Source organism: Mangifera indica, chromosome 6 (assembly GCF_011075055.1).
Source record: "Mangifera indica cultivar Alphonso chromosome 6, CATAS_Mindica_2.1, whole genome shotgun sequence".
In the NCBI taxonomy this organism is placed as follows: Eukaryota; Viridiplantae; Streptophyta; class Magnoliopsida; order Sapindales; family Anacardiaceae; genus Mangifera; species Mangifera indica.
The window spans coordinates 3,509,864-3,528,929 of NC_058142.1; the positions used below are offsets into that span (position 1 = coordinate 3,509,864).

At 32.9% G+C, this 19,066-nt stretch overlaps 2 protein-coding genes across 9 annotated transcripts; one reads left to right on the plus strand and one right to left on the minus strand.

Moving 5' to 3' along the window:
* Window positions 1–3,419: 3,419 nt before the first annotated feature.
* On the minus strand, window positions 3,420–9,862 carry LOC123219402 (sphingosine kinase 2). 6 transcript variants are annotated; one of them, XM_044641350.1, is made up of 10 exons: window positions 9,331–9,847; window positions 9,127–9,227; window positions 8,761–8,833; window positions 5,804–5,890; window positions 5,613–5,690; window positions 5,378–5,448; window positions 4,759–5,055; window positions 4,220–4,342; window positions 3,835–3,997; window positions 3,420–3,594 (listed from the first exon to the last, which is right to left on the minus strand). In XM_044641350.1, the coding sequence occupies exons 1-10, from the start codon at window positions 9,845–9,847 to the stop codon at window positions 3,575–3,577; spliced, it is 1,530 nt and encodes a 509-aa protein (XP_044497285.1). In that variant the 3' UTR covers window positions 3,420–3,574. The 6 variants fall into 6 exon arrangements, with proteins under 6 accessions (XP_044497285.1, XP_044497286.1, XP_044497284.1 ...); XM_044641351.1 differs by lacking the exon at window positions 3,420–3,594 and having other exon boundaries at window positions 3,642–3,997; window positions 9,331–9,453; window positions 9,538–9,862; XM_044641349.1 differs by lacking the exon at window positions 3,420–3,594 and having other exon boundaries at window positions 3,642–3,997.
* Window positions 9,863–10,309: 447 nt separating this feature from the next.
* On the plus strand, window positions 10,310–18,018 carry LOC123219403 (nucleolar protein 12-like). 3 transcript variants are annotated; one of them, XR_006502875.1, is made up of 4 exons: window positions 10,310–10,435; window positions 10,544–10,649; window positions 16,610–16,734; window positions 17,345–18,018. XR_006502875.1 is itself a non-coding variant. In XM_044641355.1 (3 exons), the coding sequence occupies exons 1-3, from the start codon at window positions 10,319–10,321 to the stop codon at window positions 16,673–16,675; spliced, it is 270 nt and encodes an 89-aa protein (XP_044497290.1). In that variant the 3' UTR covers window positions 16,676–17,111. The 3 variants fall into 3 exon arrangements, 1 of the variants encoding a protein (XP_044497290.1); XR_006502874.1 differs by lacking the exon at window positions 17,345–18,018 and having other exon boundaries at window positions 16,610–17,111; XM_044641355.1 differs by lacking the exon at window positions 17,345–18,018 and having other exon boundaries at window positions 10,319–10,416; window positions 16,610–17,111.
* The last annotated feature ends 1,048 nt before the right edge of the window (window positions 18,019–19,066 follow it).

The window sequence follows — 19,066 nt, forward strand, 5'->3', positions numbered from 1 at the left end:
ATTCTAACGATTATCATCGTTTCACCAGTGGCATGAAAATTTTATTGTTTGAGAAATTTAAGGGGAATTTTGTCATTATATAAAATCTTAGGGGTTTCTTGTAACTCTAATTTAGTACTGTACCTTGAAAAAGAAGAGGGCTTTGAGCCATGGCGCTTTGACTACAAACAGTAACTTAACCACTGTACGTACAATTGCTGGCAAAGGTGTCAACATGCAAAGTGGGGTAACGGTCGAGATGATGTGATGAAAAATTTTGCCGTTTTCAGGGTTGTTGTTGTGGGTCAGACTTTTTCCAGGGGGTTAAAATCTCCTACACATATAAGCGGTATAATTTGTGCACACGTAATAAGTTGTTATCAAATAAAAAATATTTAATTATATAATAATATAATATTATTTATATATTATTACATATATTATTTATATACATAATTTTATTGATTAATAATTTATAAATTTGATATTAAGATAAGATGGATTTATCTATATTCAGGAAAATGAGAGATTCAAGATTTTACATTCATAACGTGTCATAAAAAATCTAGATACCATTGCAAACATAAAATTATCGATGTCATAAAAATAATAATAAAAAAAAGTTAAAAAGATAGTTTGATCGATCAAATATAAAATTTTTAAATAAATTTAAGATTTATAATATTAAATTAAAATTTATCTAATATAATAATTATTAAATTATTATTTATTTGGTATGCTTAATTTAACATAAAAAAATTAATTTAAATAAATTTTATATTTATTTCTATATTTAAAAAATTTTACAATCATTTTATTTATTTAATATAATTAATTTGTTGGGGTTCCGTACATATGTGTATATTCGAAATCTTTTACCGTGGTTTCTCCAATTAAAGTGTCGAATTTCTCGAGGATTGTGAAGTAAGGTAGCCCATTCCGTATTGACGTAAAGTTTTCGTCTTTCTGATCCTTTTTTATCTTTTTTCAATTTCATCCGCTTGATCTTCCCGTTGTGTCAATTCAATAGCCCCGCCACCCAATTTCTAGTTTCCTTCCTACGAAATCAATCGTCTCTGCTTTTTCGCAAAAATTTGTGGCAGAAGAAAATGATGATGAATGAGCTATCGAAATTAATGATTTGATTGAGTCCACCGCAAATAAATAATTGAAAGTATATAGCATTTTGTACGTGGTTCGTTCCTTGAGGGTTTAGGTCTATACTTACATTGTTGTTTGCTTTTACCATAGTTTGACTAAGAGAAATTAAATGATACAGAGTGTTGGCCATATGTCCCATTTACCGCTTTGCCATCATTATTTATAGAATCATAGGATGGTTAGATTAAGTCACATGGAAGTTATGATTAGATCATAGTTATATATAAATTTGAAGATGGACACCTTAGAAACGATGAATGATGTAAATTAATATTAATTATAATTTTAGTGCAATAAAATTGATAACATCAGATAATTAAATAAATAAATAACAATTTATAGATTAATATAAGTCATTAATAAAAATTAATAAAATATACTTAAAAGTTATTATCGATGGTCAAAGTTGATGAGCCATAAGAGTTAGATAAGCATAATGATGGGTTTGTTAGAAGGTGAGTGTGCATGATTGTTGATTTTTGTGGGTGTATTGTTATTTGTTGAGGACACTTTAGCCACTGAATATATGTAATATAGTTAGGGATATATTAAAAATGAACTAGATTATTCTTATATAAACTAATTTGAATTAATATCGCTCTCCTTATAAGTCTTGCTCCTTATGAATGTAAAACAAGACAGAATTAATGACTCTAAAGTATAGTATAGATATATATATAAGATTTATTCTTCGAAAGGAATATATAGGATATTATGCAGACAAAGTCAAAATTTTTAGCCCGTAACATTATAATATAGGCGGACAATATTACTCTAGTTGTTTTGATTATAAAAACAATAAAATTATGTGTACCTATTTTGGATACATAAATATATACATATTTATATGTGTCATCATGTGATTAGATGATTTTGAATTAAGAATAAAACAATAACCAATCATATGATGACACATATGAGTGTGTATACATTTATATACCCAAAATAGGTACACATAATATTACTCTTATAAAAAACAGCATTATAGGCCCCTTAAAAGAGATCTTTGGGTAGATTTTAAAGATATGTACTGTTCTTATGCAAATTTTAATGTAATACTCAGGTGCGTTCCATAATGTATTATGCCATAATCAAACGTACAATAATTTGGATGTGAACGTAAAACCACAAAGACAAAACGATAGCGAGACGTTGTGACCATTGTAACAAAGGGAGAATGCAATAATAGAGAAGATTGATTGCGACAAAGAAAGAGGATTCGCTAATGGACAATAATGGGCAAGGGACGGTGTGAATCCTTGAGTGCTGAAACGTGGGCAACGCGTCGCCGCACCGCGTCCTGCTGCCGGCTTCTAGTTGAAGCCGCTACTCCGATTTCTTTTGTTCACAAGGGACTGCAGCCGTTTTTGCTTTGTTTCGTAAGTTACGGAGAAAGTCACGAAACAAAGCTCAAACAGTTTAGATGATATATAATTATGATTTTTTTTTCTTGGAAAATAATTAAAATTTAATTATTATTAACTAAAAGATTTAGTCAACTTTATCTAAAAAATCTGTTCTTTTGGAGACTATACTATTATTATTCAAAACAAAGTTCACAATTTCTTGATGCGATTATACTAAAAACATGTAATATAGAGTCTAGCATAATAAATATTATAATAATAGTAATTAAAATTATGAAATAATTTTGTTATCCACTATGCAGGTATTCTATATAAGATATAATATGATATTATATGTGAATAAATAATAGAGACGAGAGACTTTTAATGTGAATTGTTCTATTGTTTGAGAGTCAATATTTATGATTATGATATTTTAGGAGAGTTTTGATAACAACGACAGAAGATGTATTATGTGGTTAGAATCTTTAATGAGTATTTTATGATTTTTTTTCAAATACCTTACCTTTGTACTAGTCTTTTATATTTATAAAATAAAGAGAAAGACTTACTAGTAAATATCGTGTTAAAGGATTCCTAATATAAGCATGATTTTGAAATAATGTGATATCCTATATGAAGTGATATACTTTTTACCGACTTATATCTACTTACATATTAACATGACATAGGTGTTTATAGATAATTTTGAAAAAATAATTGTTATTTTTTTTATTTTAACTGGACTTATAACTATTATTGATAAGTCAGAATTTTATAAGTATAATAGAAATTTAAACTCAAATATTATCTTTAATATTTTACTAATTTTACTAATCATTGGATCAATTGATATCTTTCTGATTTGAGTGCAGAGTACTCAAATTGGTGCACATTACCCAATTTAAATTTGTCAAGACAATCTATGTCCACTAAAAGAAAAGTTTGTTGGGCTTTTGGATTCCATCGGCCGAAAATTCTTTAGTAACACCCTTTGCTACAAATTTTTGGACCCAAGAGATCTTGGACAATGCTTTACACAAACAATCTTCAGTGAAATTAAAGCGTGAAACACCTCTTAGAAGCCATTATCCCTGCAAAATATCTTCTGCAAAGACAACCAATAATGGTCACAAACAGATGACTCCTGCCCACTTTGCCTTGAAAAGAATCACTTATTTTTGAAAAGACTATACTTTTTTTCCTATTCAACTCTCGTATGTGTCCTCCCTAGTTATGTCCATTCAAAAATAAATAATCAATCCATGAATAATTCTTAGTGGTTAATATCCACGTTATGTAACACAAAGATTCACTTCCTATACAGGAGAAAACAAAGAAGCTAAACCTTGATCCAGCGTTATTTGAAGCTTATCATAGGCCATTAGTGTCTTCTGGTCACACAGATATGTTCCTTTCCCTCTGGCCAATACCTCACCATCTGAGTCTATAATTCCTTCTCTAGTTGGGTCATGTGTACATGTACCCGGCTCTAAGATGAATGCTTTAACCTGTAATTTATTACAAGATGTAGATTATTAAGACGAGATTCATGACTAAGATGTTATAAAGTTAATAGATTCGTTAAAAAATAAGTAAAACATCTTTGTTTTGTCTCAAACATTCAGTCATATAATTTTTCAGAACTTTCAACAAGAGTGGTGGTAGGATTTAAAAAAAAAAAAAGCAATACAACCATACAAAGTAATTGATTCTTGTGTGTATGAGCTGACCTTCAGGTACTGAACATATTTTGATTTGATATGACCTCCATTGCTCAACTGCGTCATTAATTTTAGCAAATCAAGCTTTGGGCAATCCCTAATCAGAATCAGATCCAAATAACCATCTGAGAACTGCATTAACAGTGCAGGTAAACACAAAAACTGTCAGCATTGCTTGTATATAGCATACAAAAATGTGATCTAATCAATTTGGCCTTAAATTTCTTTGAAAGCTTTTTTTTTTTAACTTTATTTTATAAAATGATACATTTCGTGCAGTCCATTCACATCCAAATAAAAAGAAAAGCAATTCTCGCTAATTATCTATTCTTATTCAAAAGTAATAAGAAAAAGGAAGCTCATCAGAAAATTTTTATCAATTCTATTTCATTTTGCCTGTATATATTACCAAAAAAGAACATAAGATCAAGATTGAACCTACCACCTGCACCATGTGCGTAGGACAAATACACATAGTAAATCACAAAAGAAAGGAGGAGAAAAAGGAGATGTAAGGTACAGCTACCCAACAGGCGTAACAAACCAACCTTTGCATCAGGAGCCGCCATTGTGTCTTCACCTCCCCACGGTACATTATGAAGCCAAACTGAAACAAATGGTCCATTGATTGTCCTCCAACCTAGATTCTCTAAACTAACATCAGTTCCTTGGTAGCCATATTGCCTAGCTTTACTGGGTTGCTCTTGGCTGGGATCGCCGACATTCTTTTCATTAATTGATTTGCCATTGTAACTAGTTGGTTCCCCATAATCTTCAAAACCAGTTGCAGGCACGAAAGAAACACGACCATTATATTGCCTCAAACACAATATTCTCTGAAGAGCCTATGCCAGAATGAACAAAGAAAATCAGTATCAGGTGGTTTCACAACAAAAATTATCTACATCTAATTTGTCTTCAAGTTAAACAAAATAACCAAAAGAAAATTAAACCATATAAGCATTACACAAGTTTTACAAGCTAATCATTTATCTATATTAAACTCCACTATCTCATCTTCCATTAATGAGAAAAGGTTTATGATGATAAAAATTATTTATTTTCTCTAATTATATAAGAACTTACAATCAGAATGCTAGATTTGATGACCTAGTTATGATTTCCGTAAAACATCATATGTTTGTGAAGTCATGAATAAGAACATACATAAAAGTCAATACGAGTACTGCCCATCCATCTATATTTCTCAGACTCAATGTCTATGTCTGCCACCAAACCTGACAAAAATTATTTGTAAGAGATGAACATAATTAAAGCTTAGTACCATAGTCAAAATCTCAATTGTTTTCTCAAACTTAAGCCTATAAAGAATCCACATGCATGACATTGGATTGTAGCATTCAACCAAATATCAAGAAATAATAGGTAAATTATTGTATACCCCATGCAAGCATCAAGACACTATAAAATTTGGTCTCCCCTTGCAAAATAGTAGCTACATCCAATGAACGCTTATGGCCTGCCAGCAAGTTTTATTTAACTAAAAATCAATAATAAAATAATCTAAGTTTAACAGACATAAAAAAACAATACGTATATAAACACAAATTATTAAGAGACACCATGTAGAACCTCGAATAATAGCAAGAGTGGCATTATATGCTTTACAGGGTTCACCAACTGAATCCAATAGAGATTTAACCATGCCATTTCCAGTACCTGTATCATAAAAATCTTGATCACAAATCATTACATCGGACAAAGTCACCCAACTGTCTAATTCACCAGACAAAGGATAAAACAATGTTTGCTACACTAGTATACTACCACTATATTTTAAAGAAAAAAAATTCAAATGATTGGCATGCAGGAAATGGGAGGAATGGAATGTGTAGACATGAAATTCACTGCTTGAAAGACCAGAAAACTGGGCTCCACAAAATGATGAAAACAAATTGGCAAACAAATATGTTTACAGGAAGTCAGTGGTTCACACAGAAGATTATTAATCAGGGCCCAAATGTGTCTTCCAATATAGAACTGACCCTCGGCAACAATTATCATAGAAACTGATTGTATGCATATATACAACAGTTCCAGTGATGCGCAACCTGTTAGAGCTAAGGTTTAGGTAACCCGAGGGGAGATGAAGGAGTACCTGAGAGAGATGAGAGAACTAATGGTGAACCAAAAGATGAGAAGTAACGACAAAGGAAAAGAAACTCCGGAAAAATCGATAATGTCAAGGGACTCAACGCTACTGAGAGAGGCAACAAGAGGTGTCTGCAATTGGAGACGAGTGGGTTGACGGTGATGCAATACTGGCAAAGGGACAACAACTGGAGAAGATCAAGGTCTTAGCCAGCGAGCAATGTCACATCGACAACAGGAGATACCGATCTTTATCAACGATGACCCGTTAAGGCGGATTTTTCATGTGGAACAATACTTTGAGATTAATCGGAATGAAAAAATGACTTCTGCTGCCATCTGAATGGAGGGAATGGCATGACACTAGTCCCAATGGCACGAATTACGACAATCATTTGTCAGATGGACCAGTTTGCAGAAAGACTGGCTTTAGTGTTTCCAACCATAGCAAATGAGTATACCTCATGAAGAATTGCTATGACTTTGGTAGATTGATACGGTGAGCAACTTCAGATGCTGATTTGAGTTCATATCGACAAGAGGAAGAGATAAAAAGACCAAAATCAAACTATTTGAGCCTATACTTTTGAGAGCAATGTTATGGGTATTTACTGAGACACATTTGATGTATTATCATGGATTAGTGTTGTTTTATTTTTTTAATTTAAAATTATTAATGATTTAATAATATTTATTTTTATTTTTATTTATATATCTAAAAGTGATGGCACTAAAAAAAAAAAGAATTGGGTTATGGAAACTTGACTTGACCCATGACCCACCAAAAACAACCCAGAGCCCAAACCATCTAACTCAATCCAATTTTCAAGCCAGACTTGAATTTCACCTTTCATCTACCATTCCAGCCCAATTTTCTCAACCCAAGCCCAAATATCAATTACCACTCTAGTCCACATAATCCCACGTACTCAAGCTCAAACGACAACCACACTTACAATTAAACTTGTCTGACCCAAAATTCCTGTATTTTTTTCATAACAACTCTTCCAACAACCCAAAACCAAATGAATCCATTCAACAATATAATTTGGCTAACTTTAACCGCGCCCCTCCGCTGCTGGTAGGTCAATTTCAAATGAATGAAAAGAAGATAGTTTTCCACACCTATCATATGACGAGTTTCGATTAAAATTGGAGAAATAATTATGTTTTTAATGTGATAAGAAATATAATCCAACTCACTGTTGTAAATTTCTGCAATTGAAAGAAAAATTTATGAGTGAGGATTAGAGGCACTAATGGGTTAGGTTGGCTTCAATAGGGCTGGATTCGAGCCGAGCCAAGCTCGGCTCGCAGCCAGCTCAGGCTCGGCTCGACTTTTTAATGGCCGGTCGAGCCGAATTCGGCTCGTTTTCAGCTCGGTTCGTTTTTTATATCAAAACGACACCGTTTTGTATATATATATGGATCAAAACGATGCCGTTTTGTATAAAAAAAATTTTAAAAAAATATACAGAGCCAACCCGAGCTAGCTCGGGCTCGGCTCGAACTCGATCGAGCCGAGTTGAGCCCGGCTCGTTTCGGGCTCGAACCGAGCCGAGCCGAGCTCGAGCTCGAGCTGGCTCGGCTCGAATCTAGCCCTAGGCTTCAATACGGTTTACTAGTTTTATGGGTCATATTTAACCTAAGACCCATACAATAATAGACTTTCAGGCGAGACTGACCCACAAAATACATAAAGCCCACAGGTTGAACCATAAAATATACAAAACCCATAAATTGATTTATTAATTTTAATAAAAAATAATTTTTATATTATAATTATTAATTAATTTTTTAATAATTATGAAAACAATAACGAGCTGGGCAAACCCACATGGCTTATGTCTAGGCTCAAGATTTGGCTCGAAAACCCATGACCTAACATGACTATTACAGTAACATGTTAAACCCTTTTGAATTGAGTCATTTTTCTATGTTTTGGATTGGTATGACCTATTTGACACCTTTAATGAGGATGATATGAAAGAGAAGGGTATCAAATTTTCGTAATAAGAAGATTTGTCCTCACATTTACCTTCAGAGGATATAGTTTTCAAACATATGAGTAATGTTAGAGCTAGGGTTTTAAGTAATCCACAAGAAAGGGAGATCATAGGCCAAGTGGTAGAGAAAAATATGAGGTTTGCATGAGCACTTACGGAGAAATGGGCAACAATTATAATGAAGTTGGGTGAACTTATGATAGAGTGGAAGAGTGGGAAACAAGTAGAAAAAATTGGGAACATGGAAATCGATCAAGTATAAAAGATTTCCTATGCGGTATATGTCAATCCACAGACCCAAAAATGTAGAAATACTCAATGCAATACACTATTCCATCCATTGTAAGTTGACACCATATACTTTCTGCGCTAACTGAGCAACCGATTTGAAAAGGAATTAATACCAAACAACAAATAGATGTAAAGGAAAACCTGCAGGAATCACTCCAAGGGGCATTTTTATTGCAACCCTCCAATCCTCTCTCTCAAGCAGTCCATTTACCACCTACTTGTCAGAAAGACAAGGAATAGAAAGAAATTACAAAGATACATATGAGAAAATCCCAATAAATATACAATCAAAACTTTACAAGCTATTGGGAAACACTTGCAGTCAAATGTTTGATTTCCTCAGAGAACTACAAATATGGCAGTCATAATAAGATTCCTAAATATTACAAAGTTTTCAATGAAATAGAAAAAATTGAACGGTTCAAGCGAATTTACAAACCAGATACTCTAAGCCATGCGTTAATTGTAAGCACACAATCAACTCCAAAGCTCACAAAGCAAACTGACCTCAACAAGGATACCATCACCACTGACACAAACTATGCCATCATACTTGGAAAGATCCAGCCCTTTAGCAACATCCTTTGCGTAAAGTTGTCTTGTAGTCTCTGATAATCAAATTACCAGACAAAAAGCATCAGCAACAATCTCCATCAGAACAAAAAATTCATTCTCAATTTAAGCCATATAGAGTTTTAAAAAAAAAAAGACCTTCCAAAGTGAATTGGATATCAGCATCCTCCAAGAGTGGTTTCACATTGTCCAGAAAAATCTTTGACGCAGTTTTCTTCCCACCAAACGGATTCAGAAAAATAAACAGGCTCTTCGGCCGGCCTTCACAAAAATAAAAGACAAACATGCGGCATAACATAAATCTAAATAAACAAATGAATTTAGATAACATCTTACTAAACATACCAAGAGAATCAAGATATTCACGGAGTTTTTGGCACCATAGTCTACGAGACTCTTGCGACAGAGGCTCGAAAACAAAATCCTTCCTCATCAAACCACCGGTTCTCCCGCCACACCAGATTCTACTTTCTTCCTCTATAACAGCTCTGATTCTAATTTTATTGGCGTCCACTGCGAAACCGAGAACCTCGTTCTCCAAAGTCAAAGTCCGATGAAATCCCTCTGTCCAGCTGAGCTTTCCGTCAGCCGTTAACGTAGCACTAACAATGGTGCCGTTAACGAGAACACGGTCGGATAGGCTGTCTTGAGCCATGGGGTGAATTGGAATGCCCGGTTAGTTTGATTTCTTATTTTGTTTATAATAAAAAATCATTTGACTGGGTTGGTGATGTCCGCCAACCGGGGGTAGTTGGTTTGTTTTAGTCGTCTTCTGATTGTCTGTTGGGATGAAATTTTGAATTCCAGTTAGAACGCAAGGATTTTCAAACTTACTATATTTATCCAATCATCTGAATGTCAATAGGTTTCTCCAATAGCTTTACTTTATTTTTTTAATTTTATCTTCCAGTGTACAGCCTTTTCAAGTCCAGAAATCCAAAGCCTAATAGCCCACCTACTATCAACTCTGAACTAAGTAAGAAATAACACGAATACAAAAACTAACCGAAGAGACCTGTTCGATGACCCGACTAATTAAACAGAACCCTCTTGTGATACACCAAGCTCTCGGGACACGGAAGCAGTCTTTAGTGTGGAGCTGCAATGGAAGAAGAGATTAAACAGGATGCACCAGAGGTCCCAAAAAGTCCGAGGTCGACATATGAAGAAAAGGGCTCTCAAGAATAAAGCTCTTTCCGTTTCATTTGACGAGAAAGGCCTCAAGTACTCTCTTTTTTAATAGGTTTAATAAAACAAATTGGTTTATTTATTTTTGGTGAACTGGTTCATGAGGGCTTTCTTTCTATGTGCATGTTTTACAATTTTTGTTTTGTTTTTCACTTGAATGAAGGGACTATGTTACTGGGTTTCGCAAGAGGAAGAAGAAGAGGAGACAAGTAGCCGAAAAGAAGCAAGAGGAGGCTAACAGGCTTAAGCGCCATCAGGAACGCAAAAAGGTTTTCTACTTAATAATACATTTCTTTTATCTCACTCGGTGTTGTTTATAATAGGTGTTTTTATGTGTTGATTTGTTGTGCAATTGGAATATAAAATATAATTTCTATACTATTAAATATAATAAATAATTAAGATAGGAAATAAAATTGTAAAAAATAAAAAAAAAATACAAGAATTTACGAGGTTCGGTAAATATACCTATGTTCTCGACGTCGTTGACTACTTTCATTATCTTCAAAGAATAGTTATAAATAGAAAATAAATTATTAGAGATCCTTAATAATAGGATTCTCTCAATACAATTGTATTTAATTACAATTGTTTTTGAGATAATTTTGAATTAAAACCAATGTCTCTATTTATAGCCTTTGGTAAAATACAAAGAGAATAAATTAATAGATGTGGGACTTAAAGAGCCAAATTTTTCAACAATCTCCACCTTGGCAGTTTAGTGCATCCCACCAAATTTCCCTTATATTTTCCTTCTTCAGCGACGACTTCAAATGCACCTTGTGACACAATTTAAGCTTGCAGGATGTTGATCAAGTTCAAACAATGATTGAATTTGATCGTTGTTATCACCTTGGTCATCATATATGTAGGGTTTTCAACAATCCGAATTTTCAGGAGTTGTATATTCCCTTCTTCAACTATCTCCCTTACAAAATGATGTCTAATGTCAATATGTTTAGTCCATGCATGGAATACTGGATTCTTCGCCAAATGAATTGCACTTTGACTATCAGAATACACATTGACATACTTCTGAATAATTCCTAAATCTTCCAACAATCCTTGTAACCAAATAGCTTTCTTTATAATCTCTGTAACTGCCATATACTCTGCCTCTGTAGTAGACGAAGCAACTGTAGAGTGTAAGGTAGACTTCCAATTGATCGATGTTTTTGCAAGAGTAAAGACAACCAGTAGTTGATCGACATTTATCCAAATCACCAATATAATCAAAGTTAACATATCCATCTTGACCAAGTACATCATCTTGTTCAAATATTAAACCAACATCTACAGTTTTTAGTAAGTATTGTAGAATCCATTTCACAGTCTGCCAATGTCTTTTACCAGGATTATGCATATATCTGCTCACCACTCTAACTACATGTGAAATGTCAGGCCTTGTACACACTATTGTATACATCAAGCTACCAATCGCATTAGAATACGGAACTCATGACATATATCTTCGCTCATCATCTATACATGGAGATAAGGATGCATTGATCTTGAAATGAGGAGCAAGTGGAGTATTTACAGGTTTTGACTTCTCAGAAATGCCAAAACAGTATAGTACCTTCTTTAAATATTCTTTTTGAGTCAAACTAACTTTGCTTCTTCTTCTATCTCTACTAATCTTCATATCTAGAATCTTCTTGGCTTTTCCCAGATCTTTCAATTCAAATTCTTAATTGAGTTGTCTCTTCAATTTCTCAATTTCTTCTTAATTCTTTGAAGTTATCAACATACAATAATAAATAAATGAAAAACTTATCTTGTAGCCTACGAAAATATATACAATTATCATACTTGCTTCTTGTGTACCTATGCTCCATCATGAATCAATCAAATCGCTTCAATTTCTCAATTTTTTCTTGATTCTTTGAAGCTATCAACATATCATCAACATACAATAATAGATAAATGAAAAACCCATCTTGTAGCCTGCGAAAATATACATAATTATCATACTTGCTTCTTGTGTACCTATACTCCATCATGAATCGATCAAATCGTTTGTACCACTATCTTGATGACTGTTTCAGTCTATAAAGCAATCTCTTCAATTTGCAAACCTAATTCTCTTTATCAGCAATCTTAAATTCTTCAGGCTGAGTCATGTAGATTTTCTCTTCCAAATTACCATGTAGAAATGCAATTTTCACATCAAGTTGAATTAGATCAAGATTCAATTGTGTTACTAAGGCTAACAAAATTCTAATAAAGGAATACTCAACAATTGGAGAAAATACCTCATTGAAATCAATCCCTTCCTTTTGAACATAACCTTTTGCTACCAACCTTGCCTTGTAGCAAACATCTTTTTTGTTAGAAAATCTATCTTTTTTTGCATACCCCCACTTGCACACAATTGCCTTCTTATGCTTTGGTAATTGAACTAACTGTCAAGTTTCATTTTTCTGAAGGGATTGTAATTCCTCATCTATGGCTTTCTTCCACTTTTCAGTTTCTGGACTTTTGACTGCTTCTTTATAGGTGGAAGGAATATCATCATCTACAATTGAAAGTGCATAGACCACCATATCAGTAAATCGAGTAGGTTTACGTATTTCTTATTTTGGCCTATGTGATGCAATTGATTCTTGTTGTTGAGGAGGTTCTTGGGTTGAAACCTCTCCATCTTCACTTTCCTCCTCTGCCACTGGAGTATTACTATCATTTTCAACAACTCTGGCTAGGTTTATTGTTGTGATTGTCTCAAACTCCACCTGTTGCGGAGTACACTCCACCTGCTATTGAGTATCATTAGTCCTTTTTGTTATTTCTTTAACATGACAGATTCATCAAAGGTAACATCCCTGCTGTGAATGATTTTCTTCAACTTTGGACACTAAAGACGATAACCTTTCACTCTAGAACTAATCCCCGTAAAGATTGTTTTCTTAGCTCTTGAATCTAATTTAGATTCCTTTGTATGATAATAGGCAGTAGAACCAAACACACGTAAGGAATCATAGTTATTAGCAGGTTTTTCAGACCATCCTTCAATAGGTGTTTTCCCTTCAATTACAGTGGATGGTAAACGATTAATAAGATGACATGCATATGTAACAGCCTCAGCCTAAAATGTTTTGCCCAATCCAGTATTGGACAACATACATCTAACCTTCTCTAGCAAGGTTCGATTCATATGTTCTGCCATCCCATTCTGTTGTGGTGTTCCTTTAATTGAGAAATGACGTACAATACCTTTAGCCTAACAAACTTTAAAAAAAGGAACACTAGTATACTCACCATCATTATCAGTCCTTAGTCATTTGATTTTTCTGCTAGTCTGAGTTTCAATAATCTTTTTCCATTTCAAGAAAACATTTAATACATCATTCTTCTTCTTTAAAGTGTACACTCATGTTCTTCTAGAAAAATCATCAATAAAAGTAACAAAGTAGTGTTTACCTCCCAAGGAAGCTGTCTTAGTAGGTCCTCACACATCAGACAGAACATAATTCAAAATACCTTCATTATTATGAATTACAGTACTAAATCTTACTTTTGTCTATTTTCCCAAGACACAGTGCTCACAAAAATCCAATTTGCAGATCTTTGCTCCTTTCAATAAGTTTTGTTTCACCAAATTAAATAAGTCTTTTTCCCCTGCATGTCCCAAACGTATATGCCAAAGTCTGGTTGTTTCATCATCTACATCTTTTTTAGATATTGCAACAGCTGATTCAAAAACTGTACCAGCATTATAATAATACAAGTTATTTCTTCTTGTACCTTTCATCATTACAAGAGCACCAAAGATAATTTTCAAGACTTCATCTTGCATTGACACCTTGAAGCCTTTGGATTCCAAAACTCCCAAAAAAATGAGATTTTTCTTCAACTGTGGTACATGTTGAACATTTGTCAGAACTCTAATTGATCCATCATTATTCTTTAAACAAATTTAACCTATTCCCTCAGTTTTGCAAGGACTATCATTACCCATGAAAACAACTCCACTATTTAGTTTTTCATAATTGAAGAACCATTCTTTGTGTGGACATATATGATAAGTGTAACCCGAATCTAGAAGTCATTCATCATACTAAGATGTCGATGATAGACTTACTAAAGCAAAGTCTGACTCATCTTCTTTAATTTCAATTACACATGCATCTGAATCATCTTTGGTCTTACCTTTGTAACTTCGGGCAATTTTTCTTCCAATGTCCCTTCTCTCGACAGAAAACACATTCATCTTTACTAGGTCTTTTCTTTGACTGAGATCTACCTCTTCTTTCTTGCTTACTACTTTGACTTCATCCTCTTGGACTTCAATAGTTATCTCTCTATTCTCTTGTTGATCTTTCTTTCGAATTTCATTATTATTCAAAGCAGCACATACCTCATCGTAAGTCACTTTCTCCTTTCCATGAAGTAATATAATGCTTAAATGATCCAATTCTCAGGAAGAGATCCTAGTAGAAGCATTGTTTTATCTTCATCTTTGAAGGTTTCATTCAGGTTCAGTAAATCAACTATCAACTAGTTAAAAGTATCAATATGATCACTTGTATTAGGTTTCAATTGAAGACGAAACAATCTCTTCTTCAAATAAAGTTTATTCTCATTGCTCTTCTTCATATATTTGTTTTCTAATGTCTTCCACATCTTACTTGCAGAAGTCTTTTTCATGAATGGATATTTCTGCTTTTTACAAAGACACATACGAATTGTACCACAAGCTTGACGGTTGATCCTCACCCATTCTTTGTCATCCATCTTCTTTGGTATTTCCTCCTCTAGAGATATATCAAGATTTTTTTGACACAAGACATCCATCACTTCACATTGCCACAAGCCAAAATTGTTTCGGTCATCAAATTTTTTCACATCAATTTTTGCGGTTGTCATAATTGTCTTTGTTGATGTCGATGCTATTTTCTATTGATTATAATTTTTTTGGTAGATAGTTTTTCAAATAACCAAGTTTCACAAATTTATATTCAATAGCTAAAACAAAATTACTATAACCTAGGATAGTAGTAAGTACCAAAAAAATGATAATATATGCACCAAGAAAATACCCAAGAAAGATTGGTGGGGACAAAGCCTCCTTAAAAACCAACCTTCTTAGACAACATTTTCCTAGACATGCACATAACCATATAAATAGCTACTCACTGTCCTAAACCTAGGCTCTAATACCACTTGTTTTGCAGCAGAAATATAAAACATAATCTCTATGCTATTGAATATAATAAATAATTAAAACAGAAAATAAAAGAAAAAGAACATAAAAATTTACGATGTTCAGTACATGTATCTACGTCTTCGACATCGTTGACTACTTTTATTATCTTCAAAGAATAGTTACAAAAGAAAAATAAATTATTAGAGATCCCTAATAATAGGATTCTCTCAATATAATTGTGTTTAACTATAATTGTTTTTGGGATGATTTTAAATTAAAACCAAGGTCTTTATTTATAGCATTTGGTAAAATATAAAGAGAATAAATTAATAGATGTGGGACCTAAAGAGCCAAATTTTTCAACTTTGATTAACACTGTAATGTGTCTATGGTAACAACAGCGTTGTTGCAAATAAATGGCTTCATTTCCATGTTCAGTTTGTTTATGATAGTAGTTAAATTCAGGTTGTTATTTCAGGGTGACATAAAGTTTTATTTGGTTTACATGGATGCTTAATGATCATACACATTTGTGCTCTTGTTAGAGGTTTGAATTCTTTATGGTTCTTCAAGATTGGATTTAGTTCGTAAGTATCAGATAAAGATATTGTTCTTTCGCATGATGTATGATTCGAAAGGTGATCTCTGAAACATATATACAAGACAAGACAGCCTGAAAGAGAAATTAAACTGTTGAGGCTGCACGCCTATGTATTCTCCGTTAAAGAGAAATTAAACTGTTGATGACGTATGTTTATGATTTAAGACTTCCATAAGCATTTAAGTAAGTAATACGTATATTTCTGTTTTCCTCTGATTGTATTGATGTACGCATAGCATTAAACAATTATTGATTGGGATTCATGAACCTTGAGAGAATTAAAGCTTTTGGAAAAACCAATATGGTTTTGCAATTTTGACAATGGTTTATTTAATTTAATTATTAGTCTAGGAGTAAGCCAATGGTACACTTCACACGTAATTATATGTTTGTGTAGGAGTTGGGTAGTTATGTGTAATTCTAAAGTCATTAGGAAGGTACCAGACATAAGTGTTAACTTTGTCTTTTAATTTATGTGGCAGAGAAGATTGGAAAAAGAGGCTTGCTTTGTATGGTGGAAATCCACCAGCCACCAATTCTGTGCCTGATGAAAGAGAGAGGAACTTTGAAGAGGATGAAGAAGCAGAGCCAATGGCACCAACTACTGGTATTTCCCGGAAACTACCGCCTTTTGGATGAAAAATATAAATGAGATATGTCAATAGATCAGTGTTCTTTAAGTAGCTTTTATGGTTGCTGCTTCTCGTTGTGGTAGTTGTAACTTGCTAATTGCTTATCGCTGGAAATTCTAACTTCGCAAAATTGTGGTTGTCTGGTTTTTGAGAAGATCTTGTTTCTCAAGTAGCCTAATTATTCTGGTCTAGTGGATTAAATAATTTGATTATATATGCTGTTCCTAAAAGTTCTAAACTTCACTGATCCAGTGGATTGAAATAATAGCATCATATATTTCTTGTAATGATGTTACAACATCTCAGAGACATTAAATGAAGCTGGTATTTGGGTTACTGTTGATACTGGCAATCCTAATTCTTTCCCTTCTGCAGAAAGAAATGTACTATTACTTACATACTCGTTCACATTTTATTTTCACCTTTATAATCATCTTGTTGATAATCAAAGTGTGTAGTTTCTAGGTACATGCATGTAATGACTAGCATTTTGCTTGTTCGTGGTGAAATGGAGTGTGTTCTTCTATGAGCTTAGCTTTATACTCAAGTTAACTTTTGGTTATTGTATTTGTTCACCGTTCAAAGGAACAACACTTTTATGACAATCGTGACATGAAAGTCACTGTGACAACTAGTGAGCTCACTGGTGATTAAGAAAACTTTCCTACTGGAAATACACCTGCTAGTGTGCTCAGCTCTAGTGGAGTCAACAAAAACACCATATACCTGTGAGCAAAAGTAAATCATTCAAGAAAGTTGCAAGACAGAAATCACGGCCAAAGCCACAAAGCAAAAGTAAAAAAAAGAAAGGGAAGAAAAAGAACCAGAAAAGGCGGCAGCTGTTTTCCCTTATCATATCTTTGAATTTACTGGGTTGAAATGTTCAGCTATTAAGATGAATAGAGTTTATCAAGTGCAGCTGCTAAGATTTCCCGATTAGCTGCGTAGAATTTTGGTTGGTGGCCAAGTGCCACTTTTGAATCCTTACAAGAAAATTTCTATTTTTTTTGGCCAAGAAATTGTTTTTCCTTTCTCTTTTCGATCTTTTTCATTTTACCCCATACAAGAGATCACTGATGGTTGGAGACTTTGAGTTGCACCATTGTTATTTGTCTAATGGTTCTGTTATTATTGTGGTGCACAGCCCCTTGGATGATATTATAATCTGAACCTTGATGGATTCTTTGACTCTGGTGATTTGCTGGATATTGGAGAATTGTAACTTTCTCTGAAACACAAGTTTCCTATGCCTTTCATTATTGATTTTAGTCATGGTAATCAGCTTTTTTTTATCAGTTTATGGCATTTTATCTTTAAATCTTAAACAGAACCGAGGGATAAGGAAAAGCAAAATCATCAAACTCATTTGGCTTAATTTCGTACGCAACTAAAAGATTGTTGAGTCTCAAATACAGAAATACTTGTGAGTTACGATTTATAGATTTTGTAATGCATGCAAAACTCTTGTAGAGAGGGGTTTATAATAAAGTAATGTTATGTATACATATTTTTACATAGATGATGTGTCTTCATGTAATTGAGTGTTACTTTATTTTTAATTCAAAATTATTCAATTAAATAGGTAAACATCATCTGTATATTTAAATTATATATAAAAAATATATACACATAATTTTATTGTTTATAATAAAAGTAAATCACATTCCCCGTTTCAGGTTCGACTCAAAAATACTTTTCTTCTCTATATTATAAATCCCGCCGAAATAAAACTTTATAAATGGGAAAAAATAATTGAAATTATTATTTTATTTTTTTTAAATTATCATATAACCTAAAATTAACAAAAATAATTAAAAAAAAACTCTTAAAATGGAATTGCATTAGAAACCTCTTGATTCTCTTTTCTTTGATCTTCACATTTTCTTCTTTTTTAAAATTCTAATTAGTAACAACCTCACCATTGTAAGCCCATACCACCTCGACGTTGTTGTTGTAATGTGAGTTTAATTATAATGAATGAAATGAATTGTTAAAATTTTTTTTGTAAGAAATCTTTATAATTAGGTTGAACTTATTTATAACGGAGAAAATAAGTTATTAAATTATTTTCCTTTTGACATAATTAACCTTCCTTCAATATTTCCTTTGATTAGAAAATAAGAATTTCTAAAAATATGATTTATAAGTTCAAAATATATACGAAGTCATTTTGGTTTATCACTCATAATTAGCTAAAATAACATTACTTTTTTACAATTATGAACTACTTATGAGCCTATCTAGTAAAGTTTCTTATAATTTAAATTCGAATTTGATTTTAAACAAGCCGAGCTTGCAATTGAATTT

Bases quoted from the DNA above. Each gene is read 5' to 3' on its own strand.
- LOC123219402 (XM_044641349.1), bottom strand. From the start codon at position 9,847: ATGGCTCAAGACAGCCTATCCGACCGTGTTCTCGTTAACGGCACCATT. The intron at 4,343-4,758 runs GTTGGTTTGTTA...CTGTTAATGCAG, and splicing joins TGGCGGCTCCTGATGCAAAG to TTCTCAGATGGTTATTTGGA. The intron at 3,998-4,219 runs GTCAGCTCATAC...AATAAATTACAG, and splicing joins AATATGTTCAGTACCTGAAG to GTTAAAGCATTCATCTTAGA.
- LOC123219403 (XM_044641355.1), top strand. From the start codon at position 10,319: ATGCACCAGAGGTCCCAAAAAGTCCGAGGTCGACATATGAAGAAAAGG. The intron at 10,417-10,543 runs GTACTCTCTTTT...ACTTGAATGAAG, and splicing joins TTTGACGAGAAAGGCCTCAA to GGACTATGTTACTGGGTTTC. The intron at 10,650-16,609 runs GTTTTCTACTTA...TTTATGTGGCAG, and splicing joins GCCATCAGGAACGCAAAAAG to AGAAGATTGGAAAAAGAGGC.